Here is a 16,323-nt window from a genome sequence, read left to right on the forward strand (position 1 = left end):
TGGGGTCTTAAAAGCTTGTGAGCAGCCATTTAAGATACAACTATTGGTCTCTTTCCATTGGAGCAAAGGTGAATGAAGAAAACCAAAGACTCAAGAAAACAATTACTCTGAAGGGCTAATGGACCACAGGAACCACAGCCTCCACCAGCCTGAAACCAGAAGAACTAGATGATGCCTGGCTACCTCTATTGACCACTCTGACCAAGATCACAAAAGAAGTTTCTGGTTAGAGTAGGGGGAAAAAAAACGTAGAACAAAATTTAAATTCATAAAAAAAGACCAGACTTACTGATCTGAGACACTGGAGGAATCCCCGAGATTATGGTCCTTAGACACCCTTCTAACTTGGAACTGAAGCCATCCTGGAGATCACCTTTCAGCCAAATAACACACAAGCCTATAAATAATAACACATGAGAGGAAAGTGCTCCTCAGAACAATCATCTACATGAGACCAAAAGGACAACACGTGCCTAAAAGCAAAGATGAGAAGGCGAGAACGGGCAGGAAAACTAGATGAATGGAAATGGGGAACTCAGGGTGGAGAGTGCTGACACATTGTAGGGAGTGCAACCTATGTCATGGAACAATCTGGATAAACTATTGAATGGGAAACTAATTTGCTCTGTAAACCTTCACCTAAAGCAGAATTAAAAAAAAAAAAAAATCCATTTCACGATGATAAGCTGACTGCTTCTGATGGGCAGGAGGTATATAATCAAAATACTTCACACAAAAGCACTCAATGGTCTAGTTCTGATACTTAAAATTTAATTTGTTTTCAGTATTCCTTGACAAGGACGCCCCTTAAGGTAATACAAGATATTTTGATAAATGAAAATTACTCCTGTTTGGAACACAACTTACTGAACCTCTCAGGATTTCATCTCTTCTTTGAGTATCAGGCAGCTCCTGATAAAGTATGTTTATTGTGGAATGGCTCCAAAGAGGTTAGGTGATATCTTGTTGGGGATGGATTTAGAAAGGTACTAACTCTAAAATTCTGTGATTCTGCATTGAGAACAAGTAAGGAAATGAAGAGAGGAAAATGCCTCTACACTAGCGATCCAACGAGAGACTATGGGGAAGGACTGATAGGTCTCGCAGATAGTAGGGACAAGACAAGTTTACAAACATGAAAATACGCTTGAGATAACATCAAATTAATTCCATATTCAGGTTCTGTAATGGTAACACAGGAGCCCTGGTGGCATGATGGTTAAGTGCTTGGCTGTTAACCCAAAGGTTGGCAGTTCAAACGCACCCAGTGGCTCTGTGGGAGAAAGAACTGGTGGTCTGCTCCCATAAAGATTACAGCCTAGAAAACACTATGCTGCAGTTCTACTCTGTCACATGGGGTTGCTATGAGTTGAAAATTGACTTGACAGGACTTAACAACAACATTAGTAACACAATCTACTGAATTACTTTTATTATTAGCAATGTCTGTGTCCGTAGATTGTCACTATAAAAAATAAAAAATGTGAGCTTGATCAGCAAAAAAAAAAAGGGATTGAAAGCCTACTTTGTTTTTCTGGGTATCCCATGTCAAGTCATTGTTTTCTCTTTGGCTCAATGAGCAGCATCTTACACTTATGGACAATAGTTATTAGGTTCCTGGTTAATATGTGTTTACAGAAATAGAATTGAAGTTTCTATGCATACATGGAATTTTGAGGAGATGAATATAATTCCACATTCCAAGGGACAAGAAGTCTGGAAGATAATTATATCCAAAGTTTAACATACCCAAACTACTTTTACAATAAAACTGTTTCTATGTTTATTGTTATTCATTATGGATCAAAGCAAAATCCTTAAAGCTCCATGAAACTGGAGAACAGTGGGGTCTAAATCAAGTTGAGTTATGGAGCCTGACAATCACTGTAAAGCAGTGGAAAGCTTTTGAGGTTCTTCAAATAATCCAATTCAAAACTAAATACTTTTAAGAAGTAGCCTATTTCCTTATAAAATTTAGACCGATAAGCTGAAATTCAGCAAGGTACTCTAAAATCACTAAGTTTGATTCTATAATGAAGTTTCAGGTAATTGTTAGGTGAATATTTTTTCCTTTTATCTGCTTTAAAGTCACTATGATTAATCAGTTTTTTGGCTCAAAATACAGAAACTATGATCAAAAGCTTAAAAACTTTCTCATTTGAGCTCATTAACAGCGCTACTGGCCAATTATTATTTAAAAACATTCTGACTTTTCAAATAATTTTAAGCTATACTAGATCTTGTGACATCATGAAAATCTCTTTCTCCTCAAAATTTGTTTGATAAGTTTCTACCTGGTTACAACGTCAGCATTTTGGAATCTGCAATTTGAGAGAGAAGTTTTAGCACATCTTGGAGTTACAGCTCTTTTAGAGAGACACTCTTGTCTAGGCACAGCAGGTATGTTTAAATTTATATGAAGGACTATTCGATTTGAATTCACAAGGGATTGATTTATTCCTTGTTTTTGATTTATATTATTTCATACATCCTGAATGTTTGGGTTTAGGCTTACACATCATTCAGCTCCTTAGCATGGCTCGCTTAATCTGAGCTTTTGAACTCCAGATGAACCTGGACTGAGGTTTGAAGTTTGTAATGAAACTTGAAACTAAGCAAGCTTCCCCTGGTTTCAGTTTAATTGTTGAAGTCTTCATAACTTCAGGGCATAGGAAGCTTGTGTCTGGCACATTTAAGAAAGAAGTGATTTTTTTAAAAGGCAAGTCTGCTATGTGCGCAACAATTGACACCTTGGGTGAAGGTATTCTGCAGTTGCAAAACCAGAAATCCTCAAAAATCCTTTCTTGTTCCACTTCCCAGGTCCTAATTTTCCTTCTGCACCTTAGTCCTTAGTTTAGCAAGTTCCTCTCCTAAACTTTTAATGTGCTCCTGCAGTGTGGCCTTGTCTTGTTGGGCTCTTTGATTGGCTTGGCTTCGTGCTTCTTCAATCTTCCTTTCATACCACTTTTCCATCTGGGTAGAAACAGCCTCAAAAAAATACTGGGTAAGCTCCAGGGCTTGGGAGGTGTCTCGAACATGCGCGGCAGTCTGCTCGCTGCCTGCTGCTGGTGGTGGCAGCGGCCCACCACTGTTGCTGGATGCTGGTGGCTGGACTCGATGCCTCGTCTGCCCACTTTTCCCAGACTTCTTGGTTTGGGTGCCTCTGTCGACGCAGGGTCCACCCTGCTGATCGCACTTGGCTGCCTCATTCAAAGGCAGCAAGGCTGTCTGGACCTTGACATTCCTCAGTCGGGAACCTGCACAGTCAGAAGAAGACAGCTCCTGCTGGAGTCTGTGGGCAGCGGTGGAGTTGAGCGCCTTCTCCTTGGGCCTAACCACCGGAGGGGAACTGTCGGAAGCTGCTACTGGACCTGCAGTCACCACTGATTGATCCACACCTGGTTTCAGGAGGAAAATAAAAGTCAGAGCAAACTCGCGTTCATACGGCCAGATGGCTGCGGGTCGGGATTTGTTTGAGAGGCCTGGGAATCCTGTAAACTACCAGCCAGGGCATTCTCAATCATCACCCACCACCTGCAACTTTCCCTCTGTGGTTTCTCTCAACATTCTGTCCGTCTCTGCTACTTCTTCTCTCATTAGCATTTGAGCTTGTCAGGGCTTTCATGGATACCACGGTAGCCACACCGGTAACATCGAAGGCAACGAAGCTGCTGGTCTTTCCTTCAGCCAGTCTCAATCTACTCTAGGAGTCTCTGGGTCCCATTTCCTGATCGCTAAGGTTGACACAACTCACCAAGTGTCTCAAAACAGAGTTGGCCATTTATTTATGAAAACAAATATCCCCATTCTCTAATTTCTGGGTCCTTTCCACACTGTGGCCCCAGTGTACTAGTTCCTTGACCCAAGCTCCGATTTGGAAAGATGGCCCTACTCCTTATACCCAGAGCTCCATGATAAGCTCCATGACTACTCCTAGCATGAAAAGTCTGCCCAGAATCTCTTCCAGTGTTGTGAGCACAAAGAAGATAAAGCCATAGTCCCAGAGGTGGCCTCTGGTAACACAAAACAAACAAAAACTGTTGCCATGGATTCCAACTCATGGCAACCCCACGTGTTACAGAGTAGAACTGCTCCATAGGGTTTTCTTGGCTGTAATCTTTACAGAAGCAGATCACCAAGTTTCTTCTATGGTGCTGCTGGGTGGGTTTGAACGGCCAACCTTTAGGTTAGTAGTCAAGCATAAACCGTTTGCGCCACCCAGAGACCTAACACGAAACACCTGACATACAAAATCTCCCACTGAGCTCTCATCATCAAGGCTCTGAATGTCCTCAAAATTATTATCGCTGAATGTAATCACTGTGGCTAATGTAAAGATGTTTTGCTCAGAGCATCTCTTACCTAGTAGCTGGGGCAGGTTTAATACGTGAACTGCTGTTTAATGAGGTTTCACATAGTTGGACAAAGGTAAATGGCACATCAAGGAGAAGAAAAGGGAAAGAGGCACAAAAGGTAAGGAAGTGAGCCCTGCTCTGGAGACAGATCCTCTGTTCATCACCCCTCATCTTTGGAGTCCACAGCTGAGACCATCAACATTGAACCTGAAGCATGGTATCACTGATCAATAATTCTTTCAGATATTTTTGTGCACTTAGGCAAGAGTGCTTCATTACTATATAGGAACTTAGTATACAGGAGTGAGCAAAACAGACACGGTCCCTGCCCCTCTACAGAGCTTACTCTAAAATCCAGTGTCCCCCAAAGCCCTATAGTGTGGACTGTCTTCTGATGCAGGAGAGAAGGAGACTGGCAAAGTTTCATCTCCTTTGGACGGAAAGGCTCTCTGCAGGTGGATTACCTGTTGAGGACTCACAAGTAGATGGTGTGGATTTAGTCCTGGAGGCCCTAGAATCTCCAGAAAGCTTCAGCTCCAGATTCTGAATCTTTAACATGCACCAGGTTTTTAATTCATCCACCAAGGACATCTGAGAACACAAATTAGTACACAAAAGAATCAAGTGAATTCGATATATGGTTTATGAATTAAAGCATTGTGAATGGACTTTTCAGCAGTTGAGGATATCGCCTTGACAAACCCCAAAGTTGTGGTTCACTCACCCTCCCACAGGCCACAGCCTTCTCTAGACTACAACTCATCTAGCACCCAAGTTAATAGCTACCTAGATTCTTCATTAAGTGACTGAGAACCACCTGAAACTCAAACACCCAAAGCCACCCAATCTTCCAAAGTAAGCATGTCTGGCTGCTTAAAAGCATGAGCTCTCTCATACAGGACAGCTCGGTGTTTATTGTCCCAAGTAGACTGTATACTCCCTGAGGGCAAGAGCCATGTCTTGTTCAACAATCGTGTAATGGTCCAACAAATGCACAGTAAATAGAACTGGTTCAGGGCAGAGATCCCGTTTTCCCCAACATGTTCTATAAATTGTTCAGTCTCAACCTATTACAGTATATTCAACAATAAACATAAACTGAACTTACAGGTTCTTCAATTAACTTCATTTTAGGATTAAGAAAACACCATGCTATATAATGCAAGTACTCTGAATTTTCAGTGATAGGTCTGAATCTTTTAATTCAAAGGACATGTGTGATGAATTATAAGGACTGACAAATACTGTTTTGTTTTGTTTTTTAATTTTACTTTGGTAAAGTATATATAACAAAAATTTGACATTTTAACCATTTTTAAGTGTACAATTCAGTGACATTAATTACATCCACCATGTTGTGCAACCATCACAACTGTCTATTCCAAAAGTTTTTCATCATCCCAATCAGAAACTCAGTACCCCTTAAGCAATAACTCCCCATTTCTCCCTCCCCACAGCCCTTGGTAACCACTCATAAACTTTGGTCTTTGTGCATTTGCCTATTCTAGATATCCCATATAAATGGGATCATACAATGTTTATCCTTTTGTGTCTAACTTATTTGACTTAGAATAACAAGCCCTGGTGGCACAATAGTTAAGTGCTTGGCTGCTAACCAAAAAGTTGGCAATTTGAACCCACCCTGCCGCTCCATGGGAGAAAGACCTGGTGATCTGCTCCCATAAAGATTACAGCCTAGAAAACCCTATGGCACCTCAACAACAAAAAGACAAACAATCCAGTCAAATATGGGCAAAGGACATGAACAGACACTTCACCAAAGAAGACATTCAGGTGAATAACAAACACAGAAGAGATGCTTGCATTCATTAGCAATTAGAGCGATGCAAATCAAATCTGCAATGAGGTACCATCTCACACCTGCAAAAATGGCACTGATCAAAAAAACAGAAACAACAAATGCCAGTGAGGTTGTGGGGAAACTGAAACTTTTATACACTGCTGGTAGGGTTGTAAATGGTAAAACCACTATGGAAAATGGTATGGCACTTCCTCAAAAAGCTGGAAAAAAAATACCATATGATCCAGCAATCCTACTCTAGGTATAGATCCTAGAGAAAGAAGAGCAGTGACATGAATAGACACATGCACACCCATGTTCACTGCAGCATTATTCACAACAGCAAAAAGATAGAAACAACCTAAGTGTCCATCAATGTATGAATGGATAAATAAAACGTGGTATATACATACAATGGAATATTATGCAAAGATAAAGTAGAATGATGAGTCCGTGAAACAGCATGGATGAATCTGGAGGACATTATGCTGAGTGAAATAAGACAATCACAAAATGACAGATATTGTATGATACGACTTTTATAAAGTTAAGAATAGGTTCACACACAGAAAGCAATGTTCTTTGATGGTTACCAGGGATGGGAGGGGGAAGGAGGAAGAATCACTCACTAGATAGTAGACACATTAATTCTGGTGATGGGAAAGGCAAAACCCTACAGGGTAGTTCTACTCTGTCACATGGGGTTGTTATGAGTCGGAAGCAACTCAACAGCACACAACAACAACGTTTTCAAGGCATGTGTTGTAGCGTGTATCAGAACTTCAGTTCTCTTTATGGCTGCAGATTCTGGTTTTTACCTGTCGTTTCTCTCCCTCATGCTTTTCCGTGTCTGAGTGCTGTTGCAGGCGGTTCAGGCATTCGGTTCTCTCTGCTGAGAGTCGCTCCACCATCAGCTTATCCAGCACACGCATCTAGGATTCAACAGGAAAGAGCACATGATCAATAAGATCTAAGGATGAGTCCTGGTCTCTCGACTCCTGAGGAGGGGCCCAGGAAGTACCAGGCAGGGGCCAGAAAGAAAGGAAGCAAACCTCAACTCCTCATTCTATTTCATACCGTTTTTGTGGAACTCGAGTCTTTCAGAATTCCTGATCATGTTTCTGTGCAGGCCATTGTTTCTTTCTTTTCTCATTTTTTAAAGTCATAAAGGATTTAAGAGACTACAAATTGAACCAATGCAGACATTGTAGGCAAAATAGACTTTTTATTGGCCTTAGAACATTATTTCTAAGACTGTTATAAGTAAAAACTAAGAAAAGTATGGAGTTATTGCCCTCCTCTTTTTTAATAAACAATGTTAGCCGCTGCCCAAAAGGTAGTGAAACAAGCTGAATCCTCAGGGCTTTCATCCAGTTTTCTCAGTGGGCAAATACTTCTTCTGGTATTTCACTGAAATTAGCCAAAGCATGTGCAAAGAAGGATGTGGAAGGAGTTTAAGGAATTGCTTCACAGAACAAGTGACTGTCACCTTTCAACTGCATGCCTTTCTAGGTCCCGCCTTTATCTTACATTTCCTGTAGGGCCCTAACATCCAGCAGGGCCAAACTTTCACCACTTTGACGAGGTGTACTGCCAAGAGACCGGAAGAGAAAGGAACCGTTGTCAGCGGCGGGAGCCAGCCCACGAGGGCTCAATGGTGAGCTCCTCTCCTCTCAGGGACATACATGGAGTTCCCCACTCACATGTTCAAAGAATAAAAAAGAAACATCAGTTCTGCAGACGTAGTGAACTCCTGTTTTGTCTCCTCGGTCGCCGTGGTTTTCTGTGTACCGCCCCCTCCTGTGTTCCAGAACTGGCCCACCCCTGTCCCTCCTTATCCTCTTGCACAAATGGTTATGGCAGGAGTGGCTGTGTTTATGCATGGTTTTGTTCACAGGTCACGGCTGATGGGTTCAGGTGTTAACACCTGACTCGTACAAGCCAGGCCTTTCCCTGGGATTTGGAATGAGGACAAAGATTCTACACCCCAATCTGGCACATTTCCTGAACCCAACAAAGGCAATTTTTGAATCTGGGGGAAAGAGAACAAACGGATCTGAGGGAAGAGAAAAGAACGAAGCAGATGCTCAGAAGCAAAGACAAGAAGCCCTCCTAGATTCCTCAGTACGCTCCACACCCTCAGTTTGTTCCTTTCCTCAGCCAGAGGCACCCCTGCCCGGGAAGTCCTTGTGAGCACTCACCTAATCCACTGCACTTTGGGTTTAGGCTAGCTAAAATGAGTGTTTTAATCCACAGTTAAAACAGTCTTAACTACTATATCATGGCCCTAAGAAAAGATTTTTTCCAAAATGGGCTTTCCACGAAATGCAAATAGCATATAAACCTTAAAAATGTTCAACCTCACCAGTAACCAAGGAAATAAAAATTAAATAAAATGTCCTTAATCAATTTGGTAAAAGCTTTTTTAAAATGATAATATGAAATGATGGCAAAGGTTTGATACAGAAACTCTGATACTGCTGGTGGAAATGCAAATTTGTACAACCTTTCTATTAAGACATTTGCCAATATTTACAAGAGGTTTAAACATATTCTTAATTTTGGACTCAAATTATTCTAATTCTGAGCAAATAATCTGAGAAGCAGCCCAAAGTTTATCCATATAAACGTTCATCGCAGCATTATTTAGAATAGTGAAAAACTGTAAACAACTTAAAAGTCTACCAAAAGGAATGGTTAAATAAGTTATGTTGTATTAATATGCTGGATTATTATAAAGCCAAGAAAATTCTTATGATATAAAATTAAGTGAAGAAAGCAGGAAGCAAAATTATTTGCCTACTTCTAAACACAGGAATAGTACCCAGCCATTAAAAAGCACAAGGTAACTCAACATGTCTAAGACATATTACTAAATGAAAAAAGCAGCAAAATAATATAGCATACTTCCAATTTATTTAAAAATGATAATTCTCCAGGTTATCTATAAAAAAGGAAGCCTATGTGAAAATACACCAAACTGGGAATGGTAGGGATTTCTGGGGAATGTCACTATGGTACATATTTCTGTAATGTGGAATGTTTTTCCCAAAGAACATGTGTTGTTTTTAATTTATTTTTATTTTTTTGTTGTACTTTAGATGAAGGTTTACAGAGCAAATTAGTTTCTCATTAAACAATTAATACACATATTGTTTTGTGACATTGGTTGCCAACCCCATGACGTTTCAACACTCCCCTTTCGACCTTGGGTTCCCTATTACCAGCTTTCCTGTCCCCTCCTGCCTTCTAGTCCTTGGCCCTGGGCTGATGTGCCCATTTAGTCTCATTTTGTTTTATGAGCTTGTCTATAATCGTTGGCTGAAAGGTGAACCTCAGGAGTGACTTCAGTACTGAGTTAAAAGGGTGTCTGGGGCCATACTCTCGGATTTCTCTAGTTTCTGTCAGGCCAGTAAATCTGGTCTTCTTTTGTGGGTTAAAATTTTGTTCTACATTTTTCTCCAGCTCTGTCTGGGACCCTCTATTTTGACTCCTGTCAAAGCAGTCAGTGGTGGTAGCCGGGCACCATCTAGTTGTGCTGGGCTCACTCTGGTGGAGGCTGTGGTAGTTGTGGTCCATTAATTAGTCCTTTGGACTAATCTTTCCCTTGTGTCTTTGGTTTTTTTCATTCTCCCTTGATCCAGACAGGGTGGGACCAGTGGAGTATCTTAGATGGCTGCTCACAAGCTTTGAAGACCCCAGACACTACTCACCAAAGTAAGAGGTAGAACATTTTCTTTATAAACTATGTTATGCCAGTTGAGTTAGATGTCCCCCGAGACTATGGTCCCCACAGCCCTCAGCCCAGTAATTCGGTCCCTCAGGGAGTTTGGATGTGTCTATGAAGTTTTCATTACCTTGCCTTGGTCAAGCTATGCTAACTTCCTCATATTTTTAAGTTTTTTAAAGTACTTTATTTTAATTTAAAAATCTATATTCGGGGAGTTATTGCTTAAGGGATACTGAGTTTCTGTTTGGGATGATGAAAAACATTTGGAAATGGATAGTGGTGATGGTTGCTCAACATGGTGAATGCAATTAATGTCACCAAATTGTGCACATAAAAATGGTTAAAATAGCAAATTTTTGTTATATATATTTTAACATAATAAAATATTTAAAAATCTATATTTGTCACACATTACTTATTAATTACAAAAGGAAAATGAACTTTTACAATGGAGAGACATGGTGGTTGCCAGCTTAGCCAAGTGATCAAATTCAGCATCATTAATAATTACACATCCTGACATTATGTGCCTTCTGATGTGATGCAATTTTGAAGTTCACACCATTAGTATTGGTATATGAAGTATTCTTGCCAAAAATACTTAAGTTGAACCTAATCAAGCATCTAGACTAGTGGTTCTCAAACTTTAACATGAATCAGAATTACCTGGAGGGTTTGTTAAAAGACAGATTGCTGGTCCACACATCCAGAGTTTCTGATTCAGTAAAAAGTTCAACAAAGAAAATGTGCATGTGAGAAAGACATACAGCAAATATGGCAAAAAATTGGTTGAATTTAGGTGGAAGGTATATGAGTGTTCATCATACTATTCTTTCAACATTTATGTTTGAAATTTTTCAAAATAAAAAGTTAGGAACAGAGAAAAAACTACAGACATGATTATTTTAATTTTGTGTGCAGGGGAGGGGTGTATGATGAGCACACCGACATAAAGAAAAGACTAGAAGAAAAGAAGCCCAAATATTTATAGTGCTTTTTCATCATAGTGGGTGTATAGGTGATTTATTTTCCTTTCTAACTTTCATATTTTTCTAAATGCTCTGTAGTGGGCATATATTATTCTTATAATCAGAAGCAATTTAAGTACGTTCTTAAGTGATTTAAATAAACAGGCTTTAACAAAGTTATGTAAGCAGCCTCTTCTCTGAGAGCCTATCCGACACTCAGGGCAGAGTTAACAGGATGAAATGGGTACTCAGGTCTCTTTCTGATTTCATTTTGTGCCAGAATACCTTGCAATTAGGGGGCTGGCCCACTCGCTTACTTGGTGCTGGGTCTTATTCTCCATATGCCCCAGCTTTGTATTCATTTTATCCTGAACAGATCCCAGCTCAGCTTTTAGCTCCTCAACAGTTGCCTCCAACTGGTTCTCCAGCTTGTTGATTAGAGGTTCACATCGACAACCATTTATTGGTGCCTATGAGGGAAACAAAAAAGGAATCACTACAACTCATTACTTCCTTCAACAAATACGTTTTAAGCACCTACTAAGTGCCAGACAGTACACCAGGGGCTGAGAATACAGATGATGGAGGAGACAGACTGAGCCCTATCATAACTTTTGAATTTTCTGTAGGCCAAGCTTTGCATCTTATAGGCACTAAGAAGATTCAGAGAGGGTAAGATATGGCCCCTGTCCTCAAGCAGCTCATGCCTGAATCCTCAAGATTATCTATTCACCTAAGGATGGTGCACGGGGCAATGGTGGTTCAGTCTCGCCTTCTATGCAGGAGACTTGGGTTCAATTTGATTCCTGGACAATGCAACTAATGTTCAACCACTACCTCTCTGTCAGTGGAGGCTTGTGTGTTGCTATCATGCTGAATAGGTTTCAGTGGAATTTCCAGACTAAGATGGACTAGGAAGGCAGGCCTGGTGATCTATTTCCAAAAATCAGTCAATGAAAACCCTATGGATCACACGGTCTGATCCCCAAAGGATGATGGGGATGGCAGAGGACTGGGCAGCACTCATTCTGTTGTGCATGGGGTCACCATGAGTTGGGTGTCAATTCCACGGCAGCTAACAACAACAAGGATGGTGCAGAAAGCTTTGTAACTAAACCTCTGTTTGCTTGGGCCTAACCAGCAGGGGTATATCTGCACCATTTAAGTCAGTAGAGCCATCTAACTTATCTTCCAAACTCTTGCCTTATTAAATCACTGGCTAACGTGGATGGCAGCCCCCAGGGATAGTGTCAAAGGGACAGCCTTGTTTAACGCCTGTGGCTGTAGCTCCTGCAGCATGTACCTGCATCACTTTCCCATCCTTGCCCCGGTACAATGTGTAGAGCTGGTATGCTCTGAACTCATGGGGAGGGTGTGGGGATGAACACCGATGCCTGCTCCTCTTTTTAGGGCGGTTATGAGCGTGTATGTTCTTCTGGTGTCCAGGCTGTTGGTCTGCTGGTGGAGTGGGGTCTGAAAAGGCTGACACCTGAGGAAGAGGAACACATGACAGCCTGAGCACTAGTGACATCTGTAAGAGTAACAGCAGTCATTGGCTCCCATCTCAGCCACTTTAGGACAAGGAATCCCTTCTTGCTTCACCTCAAGGCATTCTATTCCAAACACCACATGTCAAAAGAGATATACTGGCATGCTAACCTTGTGTTGGAAGTTAGCCAGATTTAAATTTCTGTGTTCTGGCTCCAAACCAGCAAGCCAAGTGAGGTGGCTTTTTAGCTGTTGGGCATGATAAGTCCCCAGGGCCCTCTGCCAACCTACCTCCCAGCCATCCCCTCGGCTGCTCTCACGTGCCTCCTGACCTTGGGCCTTGACTTTCTCTTCATGTTGTCCTTTGCTCTGGGCTCCGGGGATGCCGACAGGAAATCTTCTCTGGCCTCTTCTTTTCTGAGTTCAGCCTGTTCACTGCTGGGGGTGTCTCCTGCTGAGACACTACCCTACAGAGAAAAAAAGCCCAGACACCTAAGAAGCTTCTGTTGCCCCTTTTTTTCATTCATTTCATACCCACATACCATTTCTTTAAGGACAGACTTACACCTTTGACTTTGGGGAGACGATGGATTGTGCTCAAAGATACTACACTCTGTTCTACCTTCCCTCCCCAAAGGCCAGGTGGGTGGGACACAAATTTGCCCCAAGAGAATTGTTATATTGAAGAAAAGCAATGCTCAGAACCTGCACAACCCCTGAAGCCCTCCCATCCTTTTTCTTAACTGAGATGAAAGGTGGTTTCTTCGAACAGGGGGAGGTAAAACAATAGCATTCACTGAGGAGAAGGTCAGGTTTGCTGCTGACACAAACCCACGTGTCCAACGTGGGAACAGCAGCAACTAGCAAGGAACCCAGTCAGGCACTAGCCAAAGGTGATTTCCACCTGAATGAAGTGATAAGGCGCTTGTTCTACTTGTCCCATCCCCTTTTGCACTAATGGGGTAAAATTCTGTTTGCAAGACTCCATTCACTAAGGGACCCATGGGAATCTTTACCAAGGAGGTAAGTTTCAGTCATAGGGTGGTGGTCTTAACGGAATATGTATGCTTTGCCTGGTTAGTTGAATACTTGGCTTTTATTATATTTATCAGGAACCAAACTAAATGTATTCTTGGGTCTAATTCTTTGTACTAGAACTCCAGGAACCTACCACACATAAAACACCTTAGCACTAGTGATTTCTAGTCTTTTCCATTACAAAAAAACAGAAACCCGCTCATTCTTTGGATTTGGACCCCTACAATTCATGGCAGAGAGAACTCTTTGAAATGAAGCAATATCAAAATTCTGGTCCTCCAGAGAACTTTTACAACTCATTGTCTATGAGTCACACATAGGAACTTCATCACAGTGACACTACCTTAACCATGGAGACTGATGAGAGGATTGTGAAATGGCAGATAGAAGAGCAGGTACTTGGTGATATAATGTTATATGCCAAAAGGTGTCATGCTTAATCCCTATATCCACTCCACAAGAGCCCCTAGCTGAGGGGGTGAGGAGGTTGAAGGGAGCTGAACTCCAGCCATGTGTGTACCCCATGCAGGGCTGGTATGCTCAGGGGGCATCTTTTTCTAATTTGCACAAATGAGCCACGTGAGCTAGCACCAAAACCAGACCTGTTGCCATCAAGCCGATTCCAACTAATAGTGACCCTACAGGACAGAGTAGAACTACTCCATAGGGTTTCCAAGTAACAGCTGGTGGATTTGAACTGCTGATCTTTTGGTTAGCAGCCATAGCTCTTAACCACTGCGCCACAGCCTTGGTCAATTCCCTAGTCTGAAAGAGAGGAAGCAACCTACAACAGTGGTTCTCAAACCTTACTGCATATAAGAATCAGCAAGGTTCAAACACAGATTACTGGACCCCATCCCAGAGTTTCTGATCCAGGAGGTCTAAGGTGAGGCCCAAGAATCTGCATTTCTAAGAAGTACCAGGTGATACACTCGATACCACACTTTGAGAACCACAACTAAAGGGCGCGATGTCGGAGTGGCAGTGCTGCCCATATGGGGGGAACAAAGGCCACAGATACATGGGGCTATTAAACATATCCACCCAAGGATGCTGGAAAAGATGGGCAGCACACACACAGTCACATGCTCTGAAACCCTGGAGGAGTGGGGACACGGAGCCAAAGGGGAAAGACTGACCACATTTGGAAAAACCCCAGTGGGGAAGGAGAGGTGAGGACAGCATGGCAGCCGCCAGATGAACCCAGTGGAAGTAGGGAGATGGCTTCCCACCCACTGTATGGGGGATGAGGGTGCGGGAGGGCTACTACCCCCCACCTTGCTTTGTGGCACCTCATCTCTTGGCACAGACTGGGCTCTCCTCTCTTCCTTGAGCCTTTCTCTCTTTTTCCTCAGGCTTCGCCCACGACTGAAGCGCAAAACCTGAAGGAAGCAAGAGGCACTGTTAAAACCACTAGTGTGCGCAGCATCAGTATGAGAGAATTCTCCTTGGACCTGGTGCTTTGACCTAAAGGAACTTACATCCTAGGGGGGGAGACCAAGTATTCACATCAAACAAGCATCTCTGGACTATTACGATGCCTGCTAGGTCTTGTGCTGGGCACTATCAGGACCCAGAGGTGGGGAAGTCCCTGACCTCAAGGAGCTGATAGTTTATGACAATAATAACTGGTATGTATGTGCTGAATCAGGACTGCCAAGTAGGTGTGCACAGGCTGTGGGCTGCACAACTCCAGGGGCCCCACTCACATAGACTAGGCTTATATAAACCAGGCACCGCCTCCCTCACCATCTTGGTACACTGGACCTGAACTAGCCCGTCAGATTTCCTCTTGGCCAAACTATGTCTAAGTCTTGCTCAATTTGATTCAAACATTAAGGTGCATCTATGAGTCATGGTACCAACCGCGGGGCAGGAATCTCTTCCCCAAAATGAAACACATAGCCTGCCACTTACAATATGGAGAGGTGGAGTGGACATAGCCAGGTACATGTGGGGTCCAGCAGGTCCAGGTTTGAATCTAGCTGTAGGAGCTTTCAGCAAGTTGTTTAACCTCTTCGAGCTCTAGCTGCTCAAATGTGAAAACTGGGGGTTGCTGGGATTAACTGAGAGAAAGTAGGGGGCTGGTGACATTGGACCATCAATCACTGTCGGATGACTCTCTACTCACCTTGGTGACTTAGAGTAGCTTTAATTAGCAGAAGATGTTTAACCACAGAGTACAGATCTTTGAGCTGGTAGAAATCCCCAACCTCTGATCCAGCTCTACATCCACCCCCCTTTCACTCCTGGCTTCAGGGTTTACCACCTTTAACCAAAGAGGCTCAGAAGGTGAAATGACTTTTCCAAGGTCACATTATCTTTCGACAATAAAAAACAACAACAAAAACATTTTATTGTCTTCTTATATAAATAGATAAGAGCTCTGTGAAACTCGGCATAATATTTTTCATTTCAATGTCCAACTTTCTTCTACTTGTCTTCATTAAATTCAACTGGTACCATTATATGACAAAAAGAACCCCTATGAGCAGTGGGTACCACCTAAACGCAAAACGCTTGACAATATTTGCCTGTGACTGAACCTTATTCTCAACCCCTGAGCCAGCAGTTCTGAAAGTATCCAGGGGCCCCTGAGTCCACAAGGCTAAAATGATTTTCTTAATAATACCAACACTGTTGGCTTTTTAAACTCTTGTTCTCTCATGAGTGTACAGTAGAGTTTCCCAGAGGCTTCATACATGTAATATTGCAATAGATTGCATGCAGAAATGGATGAGAATCCAGCTGTCTTATATTAAGTGACATTAAGGAGATTTGCAAAAATGTAAAACAGTGCCACTTTTCTCATTAAATTTTTGTTTGTTTTAAAAAAATGTCTGTTTTTCATGAAACAATGCCATTTATATTAGCATGAATGGGTTTATTGTTATCTTTAAGTAAACTAATAAATATTTTTAACATTTCTCAGTTTTAACTTCA

At 42.0% G+C, this 16,323-nt stretch overlaps 1 protein-coding gene across 5 annotated transcripts in view; it reads right to left on the reverse strand.

Moving 5' to 3' along the window:
• Positions 1 to 2,238: 2,238 nt before the first annotated feature.
• ANKRD6 (ankyrin repeat domain 6) overlaps positions 2,239 to 16,323 on the reverse strand; it is a 170,608-nt gene continuing 156,523 nt past the window's right edge. Inside the window, exons 10-16 of one of the 5 annotated variants that reach the window (XM_004388420.3) lie at positions 14,658 to 14,762; positions 12,675 to 12,809; positions 12,158 to 12,343; positions 11,172 to 11,324; positions 6,975 to 7,088; positions 4,820 to 4,946; positions 2,239 to 3,398 (exon numbers count right to left, since the gene is read on the reverse strand). In XM_004388420.3, coding sequence (XP_004388477.1) covers positions 2,824 to 3,398; positions 4,820 to 4,946; positions 6,975 to 7,088; positions 11,172 to 11,324; positions 12,158 to 12,343; positions 12,675 to 12,809; positions 14,658 to 14,762 — 1,395 coding nt within the window. In that variant the 3' untranslated portion in view covers positions 2,239 to 2,823. The remainder of the gene's footprint in view (positions 3,399 to 4,819; positions 4,947 to 6,974; positions 7,089 to 11,171; positions 11,325 to 12,157; positions 12,344 to 12,674; positions 12,810 to 14,657; positions 14,763 to 16,323) is intronic. The other 4 variants (XM_004388419.2, XM_004388423.2, XM_004388421.1 and 1 more) reach the window with 4 other exon arrangements.

The sequence above is a fragment of the Trichechus manatus genome, unplaced genomic scaffold, assembly GCF_000243295.1.
Source record: "Trichechus manatus latirostris isolate Lorelei unplaced genomic scaffold, TriManLat1.0 scaffold00211, whole genome shotgun sequence".
NCBI lineage: Eukaryota > Metazoa > Chordata > Mammalia > Sirenia > Trichechidae > Trichechus > Trichechus manatus.